A 23,291-nucleotide genomic window follows, 5' to 3' on the forward strand; every position below is an offset into this window, starting at 1 on the left:
TATGGTTAAGCTTGCTTGGTAGAATCATGAAATGAAGATGTTCTATGTGGTGACAGTGTGGCCTCCAGAATGATTGGAAACATGGCAGGAGAGGGTTTAGCAGGGCCTGAGAAATAATGGGTGGCCTAGCCGACAGATAGATAGGAGGTGTTTGGTACCGGTACACTTGTAATAAAATGTATGGTCACTTTCATTCCATTATTTGACACATACATGTAGTTCTGTTGTGTGTTTTTTTTTTTTAAAAGGAGATAAATGACATTGGTTGATACATAACCTTAAAGTTACTTAAAAAGTAATGAGGGAGAAGTTATAGACGGGGATCAGGAAAAAGCTAATCTATTAAATATATTCTTCTCTGCTGTATTCACAGAGGAAAATGAAATGCCAGGTAATATACAGCAGGATGAGATAACTGCCCCAGTACATGTCGCCTGTCTAACCCAGGAAGAAGTGCAGTGCCGCCTAAAAAAAATCAAAATAGACAAATCACCAGGTCCAGATGGCATTCTAATATTCAAGGACTCTATAGTGACAGGGTCTGTTCCCCAGGACTGGCGCATAGCAAATGTTGTGCCAATATTCAAAAAGTGACCCGGGGAATTATAGGCCTGTTAGTTTAACTTCTGTTGTGTGTAAACTGTTTGAGGGTTTCCTAAGAGATGCTAATTTGGAGTATCTCAATGAAAATAAGTGTATGACTCCATATCAGCATGGGTTTACAAGGGATCGGTCCTGTCAAACTAACCTGATCAGCTTTTATGAGGAGGTGAGCTCAAGACTGGATCGGGGTGAATCGCTGGATGTCGTATATCTTGATTTTTCCAAAGCATTTGATACGGTGCCACATAAAAGGCTGGTACATAAAATGAGAATGCTTGGGCTGGGGGAGAATGTGTGTATGTGGGTAAGTAACTGGCTCAGTGATAGGAAACAGAGGGTGGTTATTAATGGTACATACTCTGAGTGGGTTACTGTTGCTAGTGGGGTACCACAGGGGTCAGTTTTGGGTCCTATTCTTTTTAATATATTTATTAATGACCTTGTAGAGGGATTGTATAGTAAAGTATCAATCTTTGCAGACGATACTAAGCTCTGTAACGTGGTTAACACAATAGAGGACAGTGCACGATTACAAATGGATCTGCATAGGTTGGAGGCTTGGGCTGGGATGTGGCAGATGAGGTTCAACACAGATAAATGTAAGGTTATGCACATGGGGAAGAAAAATCCAGGCTGGGAATATGTATTAAATGGGAAAACACTGGGGACGACTGACATGGAAAAGGACTTAGGAGTTTTAGTTAACAGTAAATTTACCTGTAGCGACCAGTGTCAGGCAGCTGCTGCTAAGGCAAATAAAATCATGGGGTGCATCAAAAGGGGCATAGATGCCCACGACAAGGAAATAATTCTACCACTGTACAAGTCACTAGTCAGACCACACATGGAATACTGTGTACAGTACTGGGCACCAGTGTACAAGAAAGATATAGTGGAGCTGGAGAGGGTTCAAAGACGGGCAACCAGAGTAATAAGGGGAATGGGAGGACTACAGTACCCAGAAAGATTATCAGAATTAGGGTTATTTAGTTTGGAAAAAAGACGGCTTGGGGGGATTTAATAACTATGTATAAATATATAAGGGGACAGTACAGAGATCACTCCCAGGACCTATTTATACCCAGGACTGTATCTATAACAAGGGGACATCCTCTACGGTTGGAGGAAAGAAGGTTTCTACACCAGCACAGACGGGGGTTCTTTACAGTAAGAGCGGTGAGATTATGGAACTCTCTGCCAGAGGAAGTGGTAATGGTAAACTCAATAAAAGAGTTCAAAAGGAGCCTGGACGTGTTTCTTGAAAGCAATAATATTACAAGTTATGGATATTAGATTAATAGGGACAGAACGTTGATCCAGGGATTTATTCTGATTGCCATATTTGGAGTCGGGAAGGAATTTTCCCCCTGGTATGGGGCAATTGGCATCTGCTTCATAAGGGTTTTTTTGCCTTCCTCTGGATCAACACAGTAGGGACACAATATGTATATAGGTTGAACTTGATGGACTTTGGTCTTTTTTCAACCTTATGAACTATGTTACTATGTTACTATAATTGTAGCTGTAAAAGTAAACCAAATGCATTAATTTAACAGGCTGAGACATCAAAAGAAATATCAGATGACAAATTCACACCACTGGCTGTACGCAGCTCCTGGTGTGACTGTCACCTGTGCCAATGTCAATTACATGTTATCCTGTGATCTTACCAGATTTGAGGTGTAAGAAATCATTTTTATACTTTTATTTTGTTCTGCACATTCTAGGCCTGAATGCAACTTGAGTGCTAGGAACATATGGTATCAATTAAGTGACGTAGTTTAGAGGGTCTTCTGTGGAATGCCGGTGTATCCTATTACTGTTCCAATAGGATTCCTTTACGTATACCCTAACCAAATGTAAAGGGGTATAAATTGGCATGACTACAAAGACAAAGTCTCTTTCCACGCTCTCATCTTCATCTCACCAAGATACTTAGCCTACAGTACCTTTTATCAACATTTGTTCCAGCATTGGTATTGTATGAATTGATAATTTGTTATCAAATAAACCTTATTAATAAGACATAGAAGCTGTGGTCTTGATTGCCGTTTGATCACTGGAGAAGCTTAGATATTCAAGACAAAGAATATTCTAACATGAGGTTTAGACGTTAGATCAGTACACGCTGGACTGTGATTGTGAGCTTTTGTCGGTAAATATATGGGTATATTTGAGCAGCTACTGAATTATGTTTTTTTGGGAGGGATGTGAGGTGGTTGGGCCCTGGGAGTTGAATTGGTTGGCTTGCAACCTTAACGTTTGCCAGAACTCTAGATTTTAGACGGATCGTCGTATGGAACTCTATATATCCTATCAAGTGAACTGTTTGTACGTTTTGTTTTTAATGCACTTTGAGGGGGACAAAAAGTTAATCATAAAAAGTTGAACATGATGTTACATGGGATTCAGAATACCACCATGTCAGAAATTTTATTACATTTTAATAGTTTCCATTGTAACTTTTCAAACAATTTCCAGTTTAGAAAACAATACACTGACCACATAATCTTTTTTTTTTTCCATTTTATACAGTTATACAAATAATCTAAGTACACTGATGTGTTCAGGATGATGGCAAATAAGATTTAACTGTACATAAGGAAAGAAAATATTTTAAGCATATTTAGAAACCATAGAAATGTCTATACAAAACAAGCAAAATGGAATAAATCTTCTATTTAAAGTATTGCAACAGTCCCACAGTTTTGTAACAAAAAAAGGTCTTTGCACAGTTCCTCACAATGCCCCATAAACAGCTAAAAAGCAAGACAGCTATATTAAGATTTATTTTCTATTATTTTTGTGTTTTTTATATGAAAATGACTTTTGAAATGCTGAACAGGAATACAATTTGCACGGTCTAATCAAAGTAATAACAAAACAAAAGTTATCTGCATGGAGCATAACAGAGGAAATATACTTACTAGCTTCCAAATGATCTGTATAAAACCCCATTGCACATTATTTTTACTCGGTTGTTTCAAAAGTAAAAAAGGTATATTTACAAGATATTTTGCAATTAACGTTAGAAAGAAAATGGGTGCTCTAAAATTCAGAGGAAGCCGGCTACCTGACATGTCAAAGCTGTGTTCTTCTATCAGGTTTCTGTAAAATCTCAGTGCCTCTTCCCCGGTGGAAGTAAACAAAGGCTATTGTGAGAAATGGATTTACATGATGGAGCTCGCTAGTTTAGCCGCCTGTCGCTATAAAACATTATCTTACAAAGTTGAAATAGAGAGAGAGAGAGAGAGAGAGAGAGAGAGAGAGAGAAAAATCTTTGTACATTGTATAAAGATAGCAATACCTTGGTAAATCGCAGCATCAAATGGAGATAAATGTTACACTGAATAATATTAAATAAGAAAAATCATGAAAAACAATGCAATCGGAAAACAGCACCATGCACAATAGTTTTTGTAAAGTGATAAACACTGAAAGAAATAGCACCAGGTATCTTCGAATAGAATTCAAATCTGCTCGAGAAGTTGTCGTAGGTATGGAGCCTTGGACAGTTCACGGCTCACTCTCGATAGCTTGAAAAGGACAGGACAATTCAGGGAAACACATTGAATCTGTTGATCGCGGCATCCCGTGCAGTTCTTGCACAACTGGTAAGGGGAGACAGGGATTTATATGAAATGAGTCAACGTATGCCACCCACTAGGCATCATTAATGTGATGGTTAGCATTTGTTGCCATTTAAACTTTACACAGAATGCCTGAATGAAATAAGGTAGGAATACTCAAGAGACCATGGCATTAGCTGAAAGACATCTGCAATTAGTATTTCGGAACGACTGCCGTAGCAGCAATGGGCGGTTTTGGTAATGCCAAAATGTTTCATAAAATATTTCCAAAAGAGAAAGTTGCCCCAGCCACGTGCGTTTACCTTGACTAGCTGGTCTTGTCTGCACTCCAATTCTCGAATTTCCTGATTGAGAATCACCGAGACGTGTTGCGGCTGACTCCTGCATTTACTGCATATTCCGTGCTGCGTGAGTTCGTCACAAATTGGACAATGCAAAGTTGTGAAATACTGCGAGATTGTGCCTTTTCTCGCATCCAGCTCATTCCGTACAGTGGAAAAGGCCTTCTGTACCTAAATATTACACAAATATTTTAATGTTATTGCATGGAACAAAAATACTCCCTGCATGATAAATTAAGCCGCATAATCTTTCTTTTTTTTGGGGGGGGGGGGTTGTACCATGACCCAGAGGTCATAATTTCAAGGCAATAGTTTAATCAGTTGCTTTTAATAAAAATAAAAGTTGACCCCAAATAAACAAAGATACTTAAAATCCTTAGGGGGTCTAGTCTATTTTTAACAAAATAATCATAGACATCCCTTTATCAGCAGCCATAACTTCTGTGTTCCAATGGAGCGTTGTGTTCGCTAATCAAAGTTTACGTTTAAAAGGCGCATCGATCATTAGAAAACTCTAACTACAGCTAGAAAGGTTCTTGCTTTGCCTTGAAAAAGTTAAGTGACCCCCCATACTTTTTAACAGCTGTGTGTATATGTTTGTATCAATACACTTTTTAAATTAAGCTATATTGGGGTGTCTTTTTTAGCTTTTCTCCAAAAGACCTCGCTTGCGCTCCTTTACTTCTAGATAGATTGGATTGCCCAAGAAATTGGGCGCAGGCGCTAGATTGCAGCCATAGAAAATACTGGTAATCACAAACGAAGCACCATATGAGTAAAACAGGAGAGGTAGGGAATCTGGTCACACAGCTGAATAGTTAATTCACACTAAAGAATGAAATTCCTCAATAAAAACAGAGGATAGAAATGTTTCACTTGGTAAACAGCAATAACCTTCACGTTCAAGGACAGGAGTGTCTGTTGAGCGGTGCACATTCTTAAAATAGCATGCAAGATTTGTGTGTCAAACCTGCTAAGAATATGGAATAGAATCAAAAGTTCTCCATTGTGAATGGTTTAGTTTATGACTTCATAAGGAAACATTTATAATGTTTGAGAATTCCACAAAACGAAGAAATAGATTTTTTTGTAAATAAACATAGAAATAAGCATATACTTTGATATATATACTTCATTTGGAAACATTCCTATTAGAGACAGGAGTTTTACACACAAGTACTTGGATTAAAAAGGCGTGTTGAACTATAAACACAATACGTTAATTACATATTCTCAAAGTCTGAAACTTAGTTTGACAGGGGGTCAATTTGGGGTCTGTATAGAGATATCTCTTCACCAGACGTATTTAATGTAATACCGGCTCCTGCAGACAGGGGAGACTCCAGGCCGTTGTTGGAAAGCCTGATCTCTGTACTCCAATTTTACAAAATCCTTAGGACATACTTTGTCTTAGTGGTCATCTGAGCTACTTAGTTTAGAACGTAATAGTACTTCCCTAAGGTCTTTACCTTAGCACACTGGTATTATAGATGCGCTACAAAATAATAAACTACAAAAAATACCTTCACATTCTGTTATTAAAGCTTTTGGTGAAACCTTTTATGTTCATTTTTTTAACAGACACAGAATAAGGCAAATTAAATCTATCACACATCTTTTGACTGAAAATGTATAATGTTTCTTGTAATCCTTACCCTGGGTAATTCATCATACCAACTGAAGACATCGACCCCAATAAGGGAAAATATTCGGTTTAGCGGGGGAAGTATTTGTTTGGTAATGTAGTAAGTAGCATTTAATCTCAGGTTATGATCCTGTAGGACATCGATGGGCCGTCTCACAAGTTGGATGAGAGGTACTCCAGGAATTCCATACACTATAACATACGGAACCCTTTCGCCAACTCGAGGCTCCGAGCGACGGTCATAGGCCACCATTTTCCTGTGTATATTTAAAAAAAAAAAATACATTCAAGTATATACAACAAGCAAGCAAACAGAAAGACAAGTCGAACTTTCCGAAAACGTAAGACCTTTCAGGGAGGATTCAGCAGCACAGGGGGATATCTAAAGGCCAAATGTGAAATACAAGAATACCAGAGTAGGAGTTTTTACTGGCAGCCCTCCATGCTTCACAAGCGCGACAAGCTGGCACATTTTGCCTTACCTTGTTAGTTCTAGTGCTGGGACACAAGCTCCAGGTCTATACGCAAAACTTCCTCGGTATTCCTTAGCGAAAATTAGATCCTGCATGCTGGCTTTGCCTTCCAAAAGCTTTAGACATTGTCTCTGGACATACTGTTTGATTTGACTGATATCTCTTGTTTCAAATAGCAGCTTGATTGAACGTTCAAGTATCTAGAAATATTATTATAGTGGTCAGCGGTACGGTATGCATCAAATTAAAAATGATCTGTACATACAGCTACAGAGACAGCTACTAAAAAGGGTTACCATAAAACCAAGCTATTCGTCTTACCTTACCAACAGCAGGGCAGGCGTCTCTTCGAACAGTCTCAATTCCTTTTGCGTCAAAAACTGGATCTTTTTGGTCAAGAGTTTCATACATGTAACCCACATACCTCTTCTTTGTTTGCAAAACACATGGTAAATAGACCTGAAACATGCAACAATCAAGACTGTGTTCATGACGCCATGCCAATAAATAAATAAAATACGATTGCATTTATTTTCCAGTGAAGATGATCCAGAGTCCCTTACATTCCGAATCTGACATGATCCAGAGAGATTCAGACCAACAAATTGTATTGTAAGGAAGAATAATGACTAGTAAGATTTATTTGCAAGTGAGTTAAACATATAGTCACCAGAAATACAAAAGTTTTACCACCAAATAGGACCTTTATTCTTTTAACAACCATCTCTTTGCTGCAATGAGTATACTTAGGGTCTTTGTATTCATGATTGATCACAAATGCAATTTCCCTTACCTCCCTTGCACCCCCTCTTTTACACTTTCCTGTTGTCCATACACTGAGCCTAAAAATTCAATAACTCCCATGGTTTGCATACCTACCAAATATCACAATCTTCTATTGTTTTATCAACCGTTAAGTCAGACCCCAAAAAGATCTTATTTCATATGACCTAATAAAGCAATCTTTATGTGGTCAATTACAAAGAGCTGAGTTGGATGTGTTTATACTTCAGGGAAGTTTAATATATGTAATCAATATGAAAGTTCTCACCCTACTCTTACCAGAACAAATTAACAGAATGTAATTTCAGGCAGCAATTTAACCCCTTCTTTATGGAGAGAGTTTTGTACCAAAAAACCTGAGACTTTTTCAGCATTTTACCCACTATGTAGGAGGTGAGAGTAGGTTCTCACCCTATTGACGTGGCAGGTGAGCTTAATTATGCTTTGGCCAATTCATATAACCAAAACCTCTCATTTATATTATGTTTATATATTTGTTGCCAACTTTGTTAGGGTGAGAAGCGCAGACAGTATTTTGTTTTTTGTATACATTGTACAGCCAACACACTATTTGCAGCATGCTCAAACTGTTTGGTAGGCCTCATATTATACATTTGTATTATTTGAGCCTGAGACTAGCTTAGCGCACCGACATTTTTTCTTTTCTCTGTTTGCACATATTTGAGGTTGTTGGCTCCTCATCAGTCTGGTTGCAGCTTGCTGTCCAGGGGTTAAATGGGAGGAGGTTTAATTGCACCTCCCCCAACACATTAATAAGGTTTTGGTAGCAGTATAAACTGCTTTGTGTGCCCACTATGTAGGAGGTGAGAGTAGGTTCTCACCCTATTGAGAGTGTGCCTTGACGTGGCGGGTGAGCTTAATTATGCTTTGGCCAATTCATATAACCAAAACCTCTCATTTATATTATGTTTATATATTTGTTGCCAACTTTATTTGGGTGAGAAGCGCAGACAGTATTTTGTTTTTTGAGCGCAGTGCGTGGCACAGACTATTTTTGCTATGTATTTCGCCTTACCTTTTCAAACTTCAGTTTCACTGGTTTTGGATTAGTAGCTGTCACAGCTTCTGCAATTTCTTGTCCAATCTTGAAGGACTGCTCCTTGGTGGCCCCTTTTAGCAGCACGAACATGCTACAGATAAATAATTATACTTAAGTAGGTTTAACATAAAACAATACCATTTGAACTGCCTGAAAATACGAGTACAATGCTCTTTCCTTTTCAAATTTTTGCATACTACCCTTAAATTATTACAGGAATATTCATTCCTAACATAGGACTCACAACGTTCGTTACCTTAGATTTTGCCAAACAACAACACGGTGATGTTGTATTGGGATTACCTGTCTGTGTCACCATACACAACTCTGGCTCCCCACTTCTTTGTGTCATTGACAAGCTTTATAGCACGTTCCAAGGTCTCCCGGGCCTTGTGGACAATACTGTCTCCAATCTACGGCAAACAAAACAATGAGCAACGTTAACGTTACGAAGCATGCTTGAAGCAGTGGAACCCTCAGATATGTCGTCATTCTCTACCGAACAAGTGCCAACTCACAAATACGAATCCATCCTAAGAAGATTTTGTGCAGTGGTGGAATGGTGTCACAATCTGCTGTTGTCAGTCAGCTGCTGAGGCTCACATCACATTCTCTGGCAAGCTGTCTCAAATTAGCTATCCAAAAACACAATATATTCTTACCAAAGACCTATCTCCCCTCCACAAGTTCAACTAGATGAGAAGTAGACTACAAATAGCTCTCCAGCTGTCATGAAACTACCATGACGCTCAGCAAACATCCTAAAGGCATAACGTCCTTGAGAAGTGTCATGGCACTTAACTAAATAAATGAATCCGGGATGAACAACTATTATGCTGTGTGTGAATTATAAGAATTACTTAAAAAATCATGAGATTTTAGTTAGACACCAAGATTCCCTTTATCCTACTAAAAAGAAAACCAAAGCCCAAAGCCAAATACATTAATAGAACTGTACACCATAACCATTTTCTTGATCTGCTTGTGTTTATTTCTGTACATTATGAAAGATAAAACGTAAAGTGCAGGGAGGAAGCAAAAATACAAAGAAGTGGCAGCTGAAACATTCAGGGATCCAGGCATGTTCCTGGAATCTGTCAATCACTGGTAAGCTCTTCATTACTTGACCCAACACATAATTTCATATATAATGTAATCATCTGCCCTAAATGTGACATGACAGAAGAAAGATGACCATCCCCTACCTCTACACATGGCATCCTCCCAGAGAAGTTAGCAGCAGTATAGCCAAATGTAACATTGGCAATCAGCTTGAGTCCAAGTTGGCGAGCATCAAGCAATCGGCTTAAACCTTTATCCTTTTTATATTCTTTCATTGACTGTTTCACCATTATTCGAGTCTTCAGAATCTCTTCAAGCATCCTTGGCAACACTCCTTTTCTGACAGAAGACTAAAAAAAATTTCGATGTTTTATTTGTGAGAGCTATATATATATAGGTGAAGAAAAATTACTACATTTCAGTTTAAGATGAGCACTTGAAAAGGCTCTTCCTAACTATATCAGCGCAATTATAGATCGAAACACTCGGTTTTTCACCTTCACAAAAGCGATCCCATTAGGGGACACTGTAATATCCCGTCGCATCTGGTAAAGCAGATCGGGAGGAACACGCAAAGATGTGCAGCCAAATTTGAACTCGTCGTTTCTGAAGAAATAATGGAAAAAAATATTATACTATTCAAAAGGAGCATATCATGTTTTGTCTTATTTTGGCTGACAGTCAATAAATAAAATGTAATAGTAATAACAATTCTGTACTGTTATAAAAGTAAAATTACATTAGAAATGCACGCAATAGCACTATTCGCCTGACAAAGGAAAAAATACGGAATGTAAATGTACAGAGCTTACTTTCCCAGGCTCTCTATGTGTCCCAAACAGGTGGAGTAGCAGTAGTTGTATGCGATTACGATAGATGGGTACAAGGACTGGAAATCCAGCACCAAAATGGAGTTGCTGTAGAATTTAGACTCTGGCTCCATGACGAGAGGAATACACTGAGGAGCTCTCATCTGGGACCGCTGCTGGACAGTTGGAGTGACGGCGATGTAGTTCATTGGCTTGGCGATACGTAGCATCATTGACTCAACACGGTACTAAGCAACATAAAATAAAGCATGGGCAATTGTTAATGCCATTTAAACGTATCCTTTCCCTAAGCACATATTCTAAAAAGATGCACTGTAAAATAAGTAGGAAAAGGAGACCTTCTCGAAGTAATGCTCTGATGCATCCATGCTTCTGTTGAATGGATGGAGGTCAGAAATATATTATCTTGCGATACGGCAGATGGAAGAGTGGACATAATCTAACAACAACATTACACTTCCTACTTTAGATCTTTTATCTGCTGTAGTGTAGTGTGGCTGAGTAATTAAGTGGAACAAGTGAAATTAAGCTTTGTTTTAACAAACCAACCTCAGTCATCTCAGCATTTATCCCCTGATCTCCCCCTTTACCTGCGACCCTCGCGTCAAAACATGCAAAAACTGAATCCCGAAGAGTCTAGCCAATTCACTGGTTCTCCCAATAAGATCCAACTGTTCGAGCAGCTGAAGGGTTCCACGGACACGACTGATGTAATGATCAGTCATTCTCCATCTGAGAAATAAAATCATAAACAGATTTAACATATATATATTTAAATACGTATTGCTTTATATTTTTACAAACTTCTAAATATTTTCAGTAAAGCCTCTAGTAATTTCATGGTAAAAGAACACCATTATTGTCATAAATCTTATATATGTGAAATGTGGTATTTATTGTAGCTCATCACAACCAACTCTCCAAAATATAATTTCTGTAACATTCTCCAAAATATAAAAAAGTAGAAATCAAGCATTACCTGTACACATCTGTTTTATTATCGAACCAGTCTGACAATGTTCGAAAACTAAACAGGGGGTATCTTTGATGAAGCACATGGAAGGCCACGTTTTCAAAGGTGTAATTAGTCAAAGCCACCTGAAAAACACAAAGAATGAAATATTAGGATTGAGATTTTTTTCCCCTTAAACAATGCCTGTGTCGATCTGGAACTCTGGCGCAATTCATCACAGAGTGGTAAAGATGACCCTTTAGAGGGAGGTTAGATCACTGCAAATGTACATCATGCGTGATATAACAAAACAAGACCAGTGGTCTTGGTGACAAAGCAATGAATTACTGTTAAAATTGCATTTTTGATCACAAAAGCTGCCACTGACAACAGTATTGTAAAGTACTTTGTTGTATACTTTGCCAGTTCCTTGAGACGTATTTAGTTATGTGGGTCTCTTCTTTCTGTGATATAGTCGCTAGCCTCAGGGGTTTACAAAAGCCAAAGGTGCCCTTATTTTGTTGGCGAAGTAACTTCAGAAAACTTTTTCTGTGGGTGCTGGCGGATACCCACAGATACAATAGACAGGAGCTTCCCACAAACTGAATAGTCACGCTAAACCCACAGCTGTAAAATGACATTGTATTCGAAGAGTACTGCATGTTTCCTATTACCTCACTTCTCAACATTCTCCAGACATTCAACACAATCCGACCGACTATATTTATTTCACTCATAGTGTCAGCGCCATATTCGTCCTGTTCGGAAGTAAACCGGTTTTCATTTTTATCATCTACAAAACAAAAAAAGAAAAGCATTTTAATAAAATGCCATGAAAGAGCAATTGCAAAGTAGAATTATCACTTAATAAGGATTTCCTCCATTTAAATTAGATACGACTTTTATTGAAAAGATAGAGGCAGTTTATCTCTCTGCTGCCACACAACTAAGTAACACTGGCTGGATGTATACTGAATAAAACATTTCTTTATTACTGCGTGTAGACATACAATACAACAGGCCAAAGAGTTGCATCGGCACATTTTGCTTAGCTAGCACTAATTTTAAAGATCGCCTCTCTGGAGTTGACGGATACAGAACAAGCTGTCTAATGAGGGGACTCTCAGCTTCTGTTAGATTGGTACTTGGTTCTCACATAGATCACCAACACAATGAAAGATCTGCAGCTACTAACAAGGCAAACACACTAGCATTCTTTTAGCAAAAACAAAACAAATCCTCAAAAATATAGGGAGTACATTTACTGTATGCTTTTCCTACGCGCAGAGTTTGCTTACCCAGTGTAAACACTGCGGAGGGCAAAGTTGAAAATTTAGTATGACATTTCATTTACACATTATCATAAGGATATGCATGATCTAACTTCAGGAAGCCTTGGAGTACACATGCCTGTGCCACGAAAAACAATTTTAAATGCAGTGAAAATTAAAAAAATATATATATAAATAAATTCTGGACACTTTTTATATTTTCCTTCAAATTCTTATTCTCTTCTCTAGATCACCACCATGGATACCCACCAGGTATCCTGGACATCTGCTGGCAGAGATTCACATCGAGAGCTGATGCCCGCTGCAGAAGGTAACCCCAGGAGTGCATCTGGACCTCATATCCCAGAAGAATATCTGGATCATACCTGGGTAAAAATAAAGAATGAATTTATGTAAAAAAACATGTATAGATCTAACGATCCATTTATAGCTAAAGCGGCATACAATATCTTAAAGCGCTGGTCCGTTAAAAGAATTTGAACTCTGCAAGACATTTTAAGTTTCACAGCAGTGAAACAATTATCATTGGAACATCTGCACTCATCACAAGAATTAGGTACAATCCAGATCAGAATAAAAGCAAATGTTGTATCTTTTTGTCTGCATTCCTTAAAAAAAACAAAAACCTGCATATTATGCAGAAAACATGGGGGTACATCACATTCAGTGCTTTCTTAAAAGCCACCCACTCAAACATCATGAGGTTAACAATTTATGGATGCGAGACTGAGCAGGCATATTTGATATTGTAATTTCTTCTGAAGGCAGGGGGAGCAGTTATAACCCGAGGCTCCACAGTAGCCCTACGCTCAAAAAGTGTCCTGAGAAACAAAGGAAACAAGTTTTCATCTGTCCATGCACATGCCTAAATACTGCCATTACTTATGATGGACTTTAGTGTTCATAACAGAACAATATAGTTTTCCACAAGCCAGGGCTGAAACATGCCACTATGTCATATGATTGCACACGCTTACATACCTTCTGACCAGATCTAGCAACTTCTCAAAGAGCTCCTTCTCATCGGCTGCATATGTGGCTTCAAATCCTGAAACACCCGATCTGGTAAGTAATGGAGCTAATCTTCTAGCTGGGGAAACAATGACTCATTAGAAAAGTGTAGTCCTTGTGTATCAATGTCCATTTCCCCTATGTGGAATGGCTTTTCAGCTTTTCATAAAATCTCCATCTGTTTCAACATGCCACAAACCTGAATGCCCCCCCCCCCCCACTTCAAATAAATTATAGTTATTTCAAATTGGCACACTTGGGAGCTGAAAATCAGTAACGCAACTAAAGTGGAAAAAAAAAAGCAAAACACACGGTAGAGCTGCATCCCAAAGAATAAATGGCTAAAACCAAGGTTTTCACAATGACCGGGATTATACAAGCCAACACGAAATGTCATGGTTGTAAAGATATGCGCACCTTCACCAGATGTGGCCTCATGGCTAACCACAATGGCACCAGTAATCTCTGTCTTGTTGCTACCAGGTAGCAGTGAGTCTGAAGACAGGCAGTAGAACAAAGCACAGATCGGGTCAAATTCTGGATCTGGTTCCAAGTCCCGTCTCGTCCTTGCATGTAATTCCATACACATAAGAGTCAGGTGCTGCACCTACAGCAAAGAGACAAAGGTTCCCTTGATGTTAATATTGATTGTTCATGATGCCTCCAATCCACAGCTCCGAAAAAAAGACCTCAGATTTCCTGTCTGATGAACAGAATTTAGAAGGGAAAAAGTCTTCGGTGTGACATAGATTTTAATGTTTTACGTTAACAACACACCTATTAAACAAAACAGGAACAGTCTTCCCCTTTTCATCGGTTCTCAAAGATATTTTAATGACTTTAATATGTGACGGAAACAAAAAGGAGTATCCTAGCAGCCTTGAGCACACAGTTGCCTCAAGTCATCCTGGCAATCAATGACTTTGGAGTAATATTTGGGAGCATTACCTCGTGTAGGGCTTTAGCTTCCTGTAGGTTTTGTGCGCTGACTTTGAATCCATACGAGTTATTGAGGGATGGTCCTTCTATCTGAGAAGTTTCTTTTTTCACATGTGCCATAGCCGCAAACTGATTCTTTGAAAAACAAAACAAAGATCAAACTGAGGGAAAGAAACTAAGTATTAAACAAGTAGAAAAGGTCATGCTGTATGACACGTGTCCGACAACGGTTTTCTTTTGGAGCAATTTTAGGTTAGAGTGTTAATAGGCTACACAATCCATGTAAGTTTCCAAATCAGTTCCCAGCAGCCAAAAACTAGCAAAGGAGCATGTTTTGTCCAGGATATGCTGTAGATGATTGATTTCATTTAATATAATGTCTGTGTGTGTCCATAATATACCATCGGACTCATTCAACACTTTGGCACGATTCTTCGCTATGCATATGGGGGTTACATAAACATAGCAATTCTGATGCCAGGAAGTAAAATTTTTACTGTCTTAGCAACCAATGCAAAAATATCTGGGGTCCCTTTTAATAGTTTCTCTTTATACAGAACCTATACTATATTTATGTATGTATATATGCACGTATAGGGTGCCTGGAAGCTTTGCGCAACATGCAGTATATGCCTTATTCTTTACATGTCACTTCTTGTGAAATACAAAAAGGAAAAAAAATACAGCGTAAATAGAAAGGAAACTTCTAGTTGCATATTATCTGAAATACTTACCTTCATCTGAGTTGTTAATAGTACCCTTCGCAGTTTATTTGGATTAGCTCTTCTCTGACTCATTTTTTGCCATCTTGGTTCTAGAGTGAAGTGAACAAAAATGGATAAACAAAAGGATTAGCAAAATAAAAAAATACTCAAAATACCTCTCTTATTAACCAGATCTCAACGTTTCTATGTTTTTGTACATGAACCAAACATGCCAGTGCTCAAAGACTGCATTAAAAAGCATTTTAGTTAGCACTGTAAGTCAACAATGGATAAGAGAATATTAAAGAACTGTGATTTGGTATAAATGGATATAGCCCTATTAGCGCAGGAGAAAATGTAGTCCTTAGTTTAAGTTGCTCTTATTGGTTTTATTGGGTATATATAGAAAGAGACCTAAGAGGAAACAAAGAATTCATTTTTGTATGAAGAATCTTGCAAATGGACGAATGGGATTAAATTACAATCTTAAATTACTATTCTACTTGGGTGGAATAAATTAAGATATTTGAGGCAGCGGCTATTAAAAGGGGTAGTTGTACGTTGGTTTCCACATGTGGTTCTCAAGGACGGCTGGGAAGGCAGTACACATTTCACGTGTTGATTTATCATCATCCAACTGGATGTGACTAAACAAATCTGTGCACAGATACGTGGCTTTATTTAGTGCATGTGGCTGCAAAATGTAGATTTGGAAAATTCCACAGACCCACAACAATGCAACAATTATCTGTTAATTGTTAATTATATTGTTTTATTAACATAATTTACTACTCATTGAAAGGGATTTAAATTGACATTTCACTACATTAAAAAAAGCTAGTAAAATGTATAGTGAGATTTTACAAATACATATTTTTCTTCTCAAAAGCAAAGACGTTGTTCTCTGGGTAAAAATGGCTGCTGTTTGTGGGCATGCATGGCACAACATATAATGCATCATGTATATCTGGGAAGCACACATCTGGTCCTCAAGGACCGCAACCAGGCCACGGACTCTCTGTGTTCCTGCTTGAAGACAAGTAGCTCAATACATTTTTAATTGAGATTGCTATGCTCAAACTGGAATATGTACAAGATGTCCGTTTCCCTTAAGGACCGGAGTCGTGCGAGATACACAGAGGTGTATAAGGAGGAACATGTACACCCTCTGTAGCATCAGCGAAGCTTAAACATGCACTCACAAACAAAATAGCTTCTCCAAAAGAGTAACGGCATAGGCTTATCAATTTGGTCCTAAGTTTCAGAAGCTTACCTGATGTCACAGGAGTGCAGAGGAGTGCCTCGTGGGCTGCTTCCTCCTGCTTTCTTTCTATGACAGGAGTACTGTGTAAGCAGACATATTTGGATGCGTGCTTGTCCTGATTAAATGGGGAAGGAGACTGCGCGCAGAACTCTTTCACTTCGGGACTTTGACAGTTCATTGCTCCAAAAACATCAGCTGGAGATATTAAAATATTCTCTTTTTTAAAATCTTTTCTATCTGGGGATACCGGATCCTGCCATGGGGGTAATATCGGGGAATCTGGAGAAGTTGAATTATCCAAGTCTGTAGCATTAGTCATGTCATTTGATTCTGTTTCAGCTGTACTAGGCAACAAATCATTTCTCCTTTCAATAAGTTCCGAGTCTGCAGTATGAAGAGCAGGGGGGGAACTAGCAAAATGAATAGTTACATTATTTTCATTGGCCAAAAGACCTTCTGAACTTGCAGGTTCTGCCACCAAAAGCTGGATTTCTTTTGGGGGCAAGCTGTTGCATCCATTAGGTAAAGGAGTAGTCTTAACACAATTACTTTCATTGGCTTCTTGGATTGGGGGATCCTTGCAAATACCCTTAGTGGACTCGTAGAGCTCCTTGGCTTGAATCCACATCTCAACCCTCTGAGGAGCTGGTGCGCTTTTACAAGGCATTATTACCAGCTTTTTATCATCTTCAGGATTGGACTTGGCCTTCTCTCGTTCAACCAGGAGCCGGTTCATCCGAGTTGGAGAGACTGGTCTGGGATTTTGAGTCATTGCAGAAAATGCAGTCTTCCAAAGTCTCAACCCTTCCATTGAGAAGTCGCCTTCAAATTCTGGAAGATGATATGGTAACTTGGTTTCTACTGCGAGAATCCTCCCTCCGACCTCTCTGCAAGAGCAATACATTTAAACATTATACAGGTATAGGTATACAGCCACATATATTTATAATTAGATTAAGAAGCTGTGTATTATAGGGCACAAAATACGTCTGCTGCAACCATACTGCACTTAATGTGGTGTTTTTGCCATTAGAAAGAACGCATGTATACCAGCATTATATTATACAGCAATGCATGTGTCATCTCACAGGCAAATATAAAGTAATATCAAGGTAGGGATGTCAAAATCCAGGCACTACAAGCACATCGGGAAATTATGTATCCTTGCAAAAACACAAGGGATATTCTCAATTTGAACCATTTTAGCTAGGCTACTTGTGCTTAAGCTTGTATATGAAAAAGTCTGGCCCTTTTGCAGCCTAAAATCATCGCTCTAGTGCTAAGCACAGAAACCTTGGCACACTTTTCCTGTTATCATCATCATCTTGTAAAGGTTTAACTGTATAAAAAGAAAATACCGTATTGGCTCGAATATAGGCCGCACGTCCCCCCCCCCACTTTAAGTCTTTAAAGTGGGTGTGTGGCCTATATTCGGGGTCTAGCGGGGTCTAGGATACAGATCCCCCGCAGCGGTGCAGGGAGCCCGTATCCTACTCTCTGATACGCTCAGACAGCCTCCCCTGCGGGGGGAGTGCCGGCACGGGAGGTTGTCTAAGTGCATCGCGCAGACGTTCACCGGCAGCGGCGATGTGCGTGAACAGCCCCCGCTGCCGGCACATCTGCACTATGTGCTTTAACAATCTCCCTTGCCGGGAATTCCCACAGGGGAGTCCCGGCAAGGGAGATTGTTAAAGCACATCGTGCAGACGTGCCGGCAGCGAGAGGTTGTTAACGCTTGCATGTACGCTAACAATCTTCCTTGCCGGCACTTCCCACGGCGAAAGTGCCAGCACTGGAAGTTGAATACGCGTACTGCGTAGCTGTCCCCCGCCGGCCCTGCAAAACCCTGGGGAGTCTGCACTGGTAAGTCTAGGGGGGGGCCTCTTGGGGGCAGAGTGGCAGCATATCTCGGGGGGGGTAGAATGGCAGCATACCTCGGGGGGGGCACATCTCGGGGGGAAGAGTGAATATCTCAGGGGGGGATAGAGTGGCAACATACCTCGGGGGGGCAGAGTGGCAGCATATCTCGGGGAGGGCAGAGTGGCAGCATATCTCGGGGAGGGCAGAGTGGCAGCATATCTCGGGGAGGGCAGAGTGGCAGCATGTCTGGGGAGGGCAGGGTAGCAGCATGTCTGGGGAGGGCAGGGTAGCAGCATATCTCGCGAGGGCAGAGTGGCAGCATGTCTGGGGAGGGCAGGGTGGCAGCATCTCTCGCGGGGGCAGAGCGGCAGCTTATCTGTTCTACTAAGTTTTTTTTTTTTACTGAGAATTTTCTTTCTTTAAAAAAGCACCTAACTTTTAGGGTGCGGCCTATATCCGAGCCAATACGGTACTACTTTGGGTTTCTGTTTAATTACCGCTAGTGTCATATAAAAACTGTTGCCAGCTAGAATTATAAATGAGGCAACATGTAACATGATTAATAAAAATAAGTCTCAGAAAGACTTAAGACACTCAACAGTACCAGGAATGACATTTCGAATGCTGAATATTGTAACAAACCAGGTTAGGTGGAACAGCACCTTTAAAGATCTTTAACTGCTATTTTAAAAGCATAGATGCCCTTGAATGGGGCTTGACACATTTTCAATGATAAACGATTTTGTCCCAGTGGTAGAGCTCACAAAACAGCTCTAATATTGCAATGAAAAAAATAAATTAAAACACTGATGACCCATCCATGTCATTTCCCCTTTGTTTGTAAAACAAATCCTCATAACAGAAGAATACATGAATACAAAAACAGCTACAGCATAGTAGATGTGTGCGTTCAGATTTGTACAAACTGCAAATTTACCAGACCCACCTTATGAATTGGACAAAAAAAGCAAATACACTCCGAATTTTCATCCAAAACCCATAGTCCCACATATACTCACACTTTCATGCTCTCTAGGCCTTTCCCTACCTTCTCTGCTGACCACTTTCGCAAGTGCCGCCATATTGCCGAGTTAAAGTGAGGGCAAAATGAAGGCACTTTCGGTGTTGCCCTCTCACTGCAAGTGCCGCCATTTTGGCAGAAGTTTCCACCAGGTTATGTCCGTAGATGCGGACAAAGATAGCAGATTGAAGATAAAAGATGAAGATGTAGAAGCCGAAGGGGTCGGCAAAAGCAGTTGTCAACAAAGTCAAAAGTTGTCAACAAAGAAGGTAGGGAAACATTTAGAGAGCATGAGAGAGTGAATGTGGGCACTAGGCAACTGATTTTGTTCCCGAGTTAAATATGACCCTGAATTTATGGCCCAAACCAAATAAGCAGGGATCAAAATTTGTTGCCCAGAAAAGAATGGGCCAAAAAGGAACAGAATGGTCCAAATCCTTTTTGGCCCATTTGCACAGGTCTGCTGCATTGTATTGTGGAGAATTAATTCTGATGTTTAATTTGTGTCAGCCGTTGTCATGGGTTAGCTTTACCCAAGACATCAGACTTTGACTAGAGGAAAATTAAGAGATCAAGATAATCATACTTCAATAGTCTAGTAACTTAAATTTAAGCCTGCAAAAAACTGCTTAACAGGAACACTTACTATCCAATGTGATAAACGTGCGAAAAAAAGTAGTACATAATCTATGTAAATTTTTTGAACTCTGAGTTAAATCATTTAAAACAAGGGCATTCTGCTAAATGAGGATATGATATTGTTACTTTATGACACTGTATACTAAACGATCGCCTCCTAAGCTTCAATGGTGTCGCTGAAATGCCTCGATAGCGAGGCATACAGCATCACCGGAAACCCACCGCAGGACGCACTGTGACCGCTCCGGACCACATCCTCATTTAGCAGAATTCACCGCTCAGGTGCGGTCACAAGCGCCACTGTGAGAGATTTTGTCTCTTGCAAGTAGGTGGCGTCCTTTAAAAAAATAAAATTCTGTCTCCAAGAGTGATTAGTAAAATATTGTAAAAAAAAATAAAAAATGTGGCAACATTTAAAAATAATTACAGAGTGATGTCACCATCAGGAGAGCCATCCAGTTCCAACAAAATTTAAGTCCAAATGTAAATCCAAAAATATTTCTTAAAAAATAGTTTGATTTTATGACCAAGTGCTAAAATCAGTGCTGCACCTTCCCAAAAATCCTGACATGAAAAGAGTTAAAATACTAGCATTTCAAATACCCAAGAGGTGTCTACTGTGATGGGGAAAATTGAAGTGGCCGGGTTCAAAGATGTCCCAAACAAGGCATAGGCAAAGACTGACCAAAATGGAAAAAAAAAAAGCGCACTTCCCAAATGTGCCGTTTTAGCCCCAAACAACCTCATATTGGGGCGGTGTTTGACATATACAACGAGCTATAAATTCATACCTTAAGTACAATTTGTATGAAAAAAATACCAAACTGGCAAAGGCTGGTGGTAGAATCGTATGCATGGAAAGAGTTAAAATATCAGCATTTATATCTTGGGGTGTCTAGTTTTCAAAACTATATGGTTTGATAGGATAAATTGAATTGGGCGGCTTCAAAGATGGTCCAATTGGGACATGGGGATAGAAGATTTGGAAGAAAATGGTTTTGAAATAGCAAAAGGCTATTGCCCTATAACTTGCAAAACAAACTCAGGACAAATAGAATCTATTTTGCAGGTTTTTTTCATTAGGTTTTGTAGATGAGTAAAAGATTTTTCAAATAAAAATTAGAAAAATGCTTTTTTTAAATTTTTCTTTTATAGGAAATTAGATGATATGATATCATTTTTTATCTGAAGAAAGCCATTCTTGTCCTGAAAAAGACCCCAATATATAACTTGTGGAACACATCATCCTTGATATGACTTATTCTTCATGCCCCCCGGGAAAAAAAAATAAATAGAATACTTGTCAAGTAATTAGATTTCCTTCAATTTAAACCAGACATGGAGCAGTTCTTTTAAAAACAAATCCATGAGACTTGCGTAAATAAGATGCTTCTGTAATTAATTCAAATTGATTCACCAGATCAACAGCAATTGTCCCTGCCTGATCCAGTGAGCTAGTAGAGCACAATACTTCTTAAGGAGATGAAATAACCTAAAATACGATAAATGCTTCACTTTCTTAAGTCAGTGTTACTGCTTCCACTAATTTGTTGTGGTGCCAAGGCTGATTTACCGTATTGGCTCAGATATAGGCCGCCCCCGTATATAGGCCGCACTCTAAAAGTTTCGTGCTTTTTTAATGAAAACGTTTTTTTCATAGACATGCTGCCACTGCCCCCCCCGAGATATGCTGCCACTGTCCTCCCCCCCCGAGATATGCTGCCACTGCCCCCCCCCCGAGATATGCTGCCACTCTGCCCCCCCCCCCGACTTACCAGAGCAGACTCCCGGGTGTCTTGCGGGGCCGGCGGGGGACATCTACACAATACGCGTATACAACTTCCGGTGCCGGCACTCAGCAGATGTGCCGGCACCGGAAGATGTATACGCGTATTGCGTAGATGTCCCCCGCTGGCCCCGCAAGACAGTCGGGAGTCTGCTCTGGTAAGTCTTGGGGGCAGGGGTAAAACGCATCGTGCGGACGTTCACCGGCAGCGGCGATGCGCGTAAACAACCTCCGCTGCCGGCACGTCTGCACGATGTGCTTTAACAATCTCCCTTGCCGGGACTCCCCCCCTGGAAATTCCCGGCAAGGGAGATTGTTAAAGCACATCATGCAGACGTGCCGGCAGCGGAGGCTGTTTAAGCACATCGCTGCTGCCGGTGAACGTCTGCACGATGCACTTAGACAACCTCCCGTGCCGGCACTCCCCCCGTGGGAAGTGCTGGCAGGGGAGGCTGTCTGAGCGTATCAGAGAGTAGGATGCAGGTCCCCTGCACCGCTGCAGGGGATCTGTATCCTAACCCTGCTGCCTGCCCGGCGCCCGGAACTGCACGTCCCGGGCGTCGGGCGCTAGACCCCGAATATAGGCTGCACCCCCACTTTTAAGACTTAAAGTGGGGGGAAAAAGTGCGGCCTATATTCGAGCCAATACGGTAAATCTTTATATGTCCTAGGCAGTACTGTGGCATTATCCATTTGTTTTGGAGGATAGGTCCATAGTATTCTTGTGTTTCTGGGCCAAAGAATATTAAAGCAAATCAGATGTGGTACAAATGGCCACAGAAAAAGCTGTGATCTGGCTAGTGGGCATCTTACTGAGTAGCAAAGTTCAGAGGTCCCAGTATAAAAAATATCGATAAAAAAAAAATGCCACAGAAGAACAAAGTAGTAGTATGCATGACAAAAATAATCCCTTGGTACTTACCAAATATCTATATCCAGATATAAGCTCAGAACCTTAAGTCATCTTGCATTTCTGTTTTGGAGTATAGGAGACAGAACAGGGCTGTGATGGCAGTATCCATTGGCAGTGGGTGGCAGCCAAGTTGCCAGGCAGCAGTTTGTCTCCTGTCAAACCTCCGGTGTCATTTCTATAAAAGACAGCACTGACCAAAGTCAATCTGTACTTGGCCTTTAAAGGGCCCAAGTTCCATCAGGGTATTTGAAAAACTGACAAGCAAAGGACGTTTCCTGGAAGGAAACATTGCCCTGCTGTGTTCTTTGCTAGAAGGGGGGAAAACAGCTTTTTTTTTTTCTGGTGTAATAAAAAAAAAGCACAATTTTTTGGGGAAGGGGTGCAAAGCTAGGTTCATTCCAATAAGCAACGAGAATTAAGAAAACAAAAATGTAAGTGACTAAGTCTTTAAAAATCAGCGTTTAATATATGTACACTAAACTGTATGAACTGGATACAGCGGTCATACCCAACATAAATAATA

The 23,291-nt window shown here is 40.0% G+C and overlaps 1 protein-coding gene across 1 annotated transcript in view; it reads right to left on the bottom strand.

Moving 5' to 3' along the window:
• Window positions 1-4,073: 4,073 nt before the first annotated feature.
• Window positions 4,074-23,291, bottom strand: part of LOC149284628 (DNA polymerase zeta catalytic subunit-like) — a 73,211-nt gene continuing 53,993 nt past the window's right edge. The window contains exons 14-32 of the mRNA XM_089496471.1: window positions 16,559-17,436; window positions 15,316-15,395; window positions 14,591-14,716; window positions 14,060-14,249; window positions 13,613-13,721; window positions 12,881-12,996; window positions 12,014-12,132; window positions 11,367-11,485; window positions 10,978-11,119; window positions 10,370-10,614; window positions 10,055-10,163; window positions 9,701-9,907; window positions 8,799-8,908; window positions 8,472-8,586; window positions 6,974-7,111; window positions 6,662-6,852; window positions 6,190-6,436; window positions 4,496-4,705; window positions 4,074-4,214 (exon numbers count right to left, since the gene is read on the bottom strand). Of these exons, the coding sequence (XP_089352597.1) occupies window positions 4,074-4,214; window positions 4,496-4,705; window positions 6,190-6,436; window positions 6,662-6,852; window positions 6,974-7,111; window positions 8,472-8,586; window positions 8,799-8,908; window positions 9,701-9,907; window positions 10,055-10,163; window positions 10,370-10,614; window positions 10,978-11,119; window positions 11,367-11,485; window positions 12,014-12,132; window positions 12,881-12,996; window positions 13,613-13,721; window positions 14,060-14,249; window positions 14,591-14,716; window positions 15,316-15,395; window positions 16,559-17,436 (3,592 nt within the window). The remainder of the gene's footprint in view (window positions 4,215-4,495; window positions 4,706-6,189; window positions 6,437-6,661; window positions 6,853-6,973; window positions 7,112-8,471; window positions 8,587-8,798; window positions 8,909-9,700; window positions 9,908-10,054; window positions 10,164-10,369; window positions 10,615-10,977; window positions 11,120-11,366; window positions 11,486-12,013; window positions 12,133-12,880; window positions 12,997-13,612; window positions 13,722-14,059; window positions 14,250-14,590; window positions 14,717-15,315; window positions 15,396-16,558; window positions 17,437-23,291) is intronic.

Source organism: Sceloporus occidentalis, unplaced genomic scaffold (genome assembly GCF_023333645.1).
Source record: "Sceloporus occidentalis isolate IW3139 unplaced genomic scaffold, rSceOcc1.0.p SCAF_90, whole genome shotgun sequence".
In the NCBI taxonomy this organism is placed as follows: Eukaryota; Metazoa; Chordata; class Lepidosauria; order Squamata; family Phrynosomatidae; genus Sceloporus; species Sceloporus occidentalis.